This window comes from Diplotaxodon limnothrissa, linkage group LG9 (genome assembly GCF_057381915.1).
Source record: "Diplotaxodon limnothrissa isolate DT_005_m linkage group LG9, D_limnothrissa_male_GT1.1, whole genome shotgun sequence".
NCBI lineage: Eukaryota > Metazoa > Chordata > Actinopteri > Cichliformes > Cichlidae > Diplotaxodon > Diplotaxodon limnothrissa.
The window spans coordinates 26,013,435-26,016,646 of NC_140604.1; the positions used below are offsets into that span (position 1 = coordinate 26,013,435).

The 3,212-nt window shown below is 45.9% G+C and overlaps 1 protein-coding gene across 1 annotated transcript; it reads left to right on the forward strand.

The window, feature by feature from the left end:
* Positions 1-1,815: 1,815 nt before the first annotated feature.
* rrs1 (ribosome biogenesis regulator 1 homolog) lies at positions 1,816-3,098 on the forward strand. Its single transcript, XM_085362388.1, has one exon. The coding sequence runs from the start codon at positions 1,825-1,827 to the stop codon at positions 2,857-2,859; it is 1,035 nt and encodes a 344-aa protein (XP_085218514.1). The 5' UTR covers positions 1,816-1,824; the 3' UTR covers positions 2,860-3,098.
* Positions 3,099-3,212: the final 114 nt, after the last annotated feature.

A 3,212-nucleotide genomic window follows, 5' to 3' on the forward strand; every position in this document is an offset into this window, starting at 1 on the left:
AGGCAGTTGAGTAGTTGGCTTCGCGGCCGCAGGCGGTTGAGCGGTTGGTTAGTGGTGTGGCAGTCGCAGGCGGTTGAGCAATTGGTTAGTGGCGTGGCAGTCGCAGGCGGTTGTGCGGTTGGTGGCCTGATGTGGCAGCCACAGGCGGTTGAGCGGTTGGTGGCGCTCATACAGGTCCATGTCTGCTGGGTCCATAGTGTGGTCAGATTTTTTGCAAGGGCAGATCGTGTGGAGAAGAGAGAGTGGACCCAAGGCAGACAAACAGCGAGATAGGCGAGAGTTTAATAGATAGCCTTTATTCTTGGCTGCATGAAAATACTACAAAACAACTAGTAAAGGGGAACTGAAAAAACTAACAAAAAGCTAAACTTGGGACAGCAAAACATAAGCACATGAGATACACAGAAAACACAATATAGAAACCTGGAGAAACCTGGTGGAGTTGGAGCTGCAAGGTGACTCAGAGTCAAGGTTCTGATGTAATCTGATGTTCTGCTGCTTAGCTGAGACACCAGGGTCTCCCACTTCTTTTTTTTTTCTAAGGTTAGACCCCCTCCAACCCTCCACACATGTGATTTAACAAATGTTCCTGCTCAAAAACAGCAGGAACATTTTCAAGTATGCTAACATAAATTAGCCCCCAATAAATTTTCATTGGGTAACACAGTGTTTAACTGAAACACAGGAATGACTGCTAATAATAGACACTTTTGTGCCTCTGTATAGATAATCCATTAAAATCATGAATGATTTACTATGAATGACTCCATTAATTTTCATTTACACCATTTCTTGTCAATTCAATGTAATTTCTATAGAAAATAAATGTATTTTTTTATCTAAAACAAGAACATTATAGAACCTCAGATGGGTTTTTTGTTTTGTTTATTTTTGTTTTGTTTGTTTCGTTGTTTCACACGCACATGCCAATTTTAAAAACACCTTTAGACCTTTTCATTTTGGAAATGTTTTTATTGTTAAAGACAGATCGTTTTTACATGTGGATCATTTTTTGTATAGAGTGATGAGAAAAAGTCCATGTGCCACTTCTCATTTCTTTATATTTTGCTTGAAAAAAAAGGGAATTGGCAGAGTGATTTACTGAAGCATGTGCAAATATATATAAATACATGTATTTACAGCATATATGAGCAAAGATTGAGTTTGTACTCCATTTTCAATCCATTTATTGGTGGTGGACCTGTATCTGATGCCACTGAGGTCACAATTCATCACTTTTGACAAGATCTCCAACACCCCTGGATGAAATGCAGCTCCAAACCATGACAGAGCCTCCACTGTGTTTTACAAATAACTGTAGACACTCACTGCCGTGCCTCTCTCCTGACGACCTTCCTGCATATTGATGAGAATCTGAACCAAAAATGTCATATTTGAATTCATCACTCCATCAGATCTGCTGCCACTGATTTTCAGTCCAGTTCTTGTGTAATTTGGCATGCTTCAGCCTTTTCTCCCTGCTTCCCTTCCTTAAGAACAGCTTCTTGACAGCCACCCTTCCACTGAGACCATTTCTGGTGAGGCTTCAGTGAACACTAAATGGATCACCTGACGGGCCAGATCCATCTCTCGGGTCCAGTATCAGGTCTTTGTGGATTTTTCTTCATGTGTCTTGAGGACATGACTTTCAGATACCGTCTATCTGTTGTATCTGTGCGTCGCTGTTACGCAAAGAAATGAAACGACAGCGCACTCCTGTGGTCACGTGTCAAACTGCAGCTCGCCGACTTTGACCCGGAAGCTCTTTTCACTGACCCGTGTGTTTTTCCTGCCTCACACGTGGGGTTTTCAGCACTGAGCAAGATGGCAGCGTGCAGTGTAGAGGAGTTGTTGGCTAAAGCTGAGGCGCAAGAGGCGGAAACGCTGAAAAGCATATCAGTCCAGAAAGAGCTGGACCTGGAGTTTGACATCGGGAACCTGCTGGCGTGTGACAAAAACCGCATCGAGCCTCGCGACCTCCGGGAGAAGAGCAGAGAGGACTTTCTGCGCGCTCTCGCTCGCGACAACACGCAGCTTCTCGTCAACGAAATATGGAAACAGCCCACGGAGAGGGTCGAGGAGGCGATAGTGGCCAAACTGCCGGAGCCGACGACCCGGCTTCCCAGAGAGAAGCTACCACCGAAACCCAGACCTCCAACAAAATGGGAGCAGTTCGCCAAGCTGAAAGGCATAAAGAAGAAGAAGAAGACCAACCTGGTGTGGGATGAAACCGCAAAGGAGTGGAAGAGGCGCTGGGGCTACAAGAGGGCCGGCGATGACACCAAAGAGTGGCTGATCGAGGTGCCCGAGAGCGCAGACCCGAATGAGGACCAGTTCGCCAAACGCGTCAAAGCCAAGAAGGAGAGGGTGGCCAAAAACGAGCTCAACAGGCTGAAAAACATCGCCAGATCGCAGAAAGTCAAGATCCCTGCTGTAACCCTGACCCCCAAAGCCAGCCAGTCCAAAGACGAGCTGGCCAGAGCCGAGAGTGTGGCCAAAACCTCCACAGCATCCTTGGGGAGGTTTCAGGACCGCCTGCCCAAGGAGAACCCAGCAAAGAAGGGCAAGAAGAGGAAATTCGAGCCCCTCATTGGCAACTTTTCTAATGAAAAGCAGAAGCAGCTGGAGCTCCTGAAAGTCATGGACACTAAGAAGCCCAAGTTGGACATCACCAAAGCTGTGAATAAACAGATGAGGCAGGAGGACAGAGAGGAGGCTGCTGCAAAACACAAGAAGGCAGCAGGGAAGAAGGGACGTAAAGGCGGCAGCATGGGTGGAAAGGCCAGAGGAAAAGGTGGGAAAGGAAAAGCAGCTGGAGGGGGAGGAGGGAAGAGAAGAGGCAAACCTGGGAAGCGCTGAGGACTCTTGTGTCTTCCTGTGTGTGGTTGTGTGTGTGCCTGCCTTGGCATGAAAGTGTTGGACATTCATGATGCAATATGAACAGAACATGTGGTTTATCTGTGGCCCACGGGTGGGATGCTCCCTCCATCTATGTAAACTATGTTTACTGTACATTTTGACTGCAGCATCCATGATGATTCTTTTCGATGTATGTGTAATATTCATGAAAGAATTTCACAAATATACTTTAATATTACAGCGAGTAGAACACGAGTGACTTGTTTTTCTGTCTTTAATTATTGCAGAAGTGATTTTTTTAGTTCTGTGTGAGTAAATTGATGCTTCAAGTCTGAAACGGTTACGTTAAGTAT

Coding starts and splice junctions, on each gene's coding strand:
- rrs1 (XM_085362388.1), top strand. CDS start 1,825: ATGGCAGCGTGCAGTGTAGAGGAGTTGTTGGCTAAAGCTGAGGCGCAA.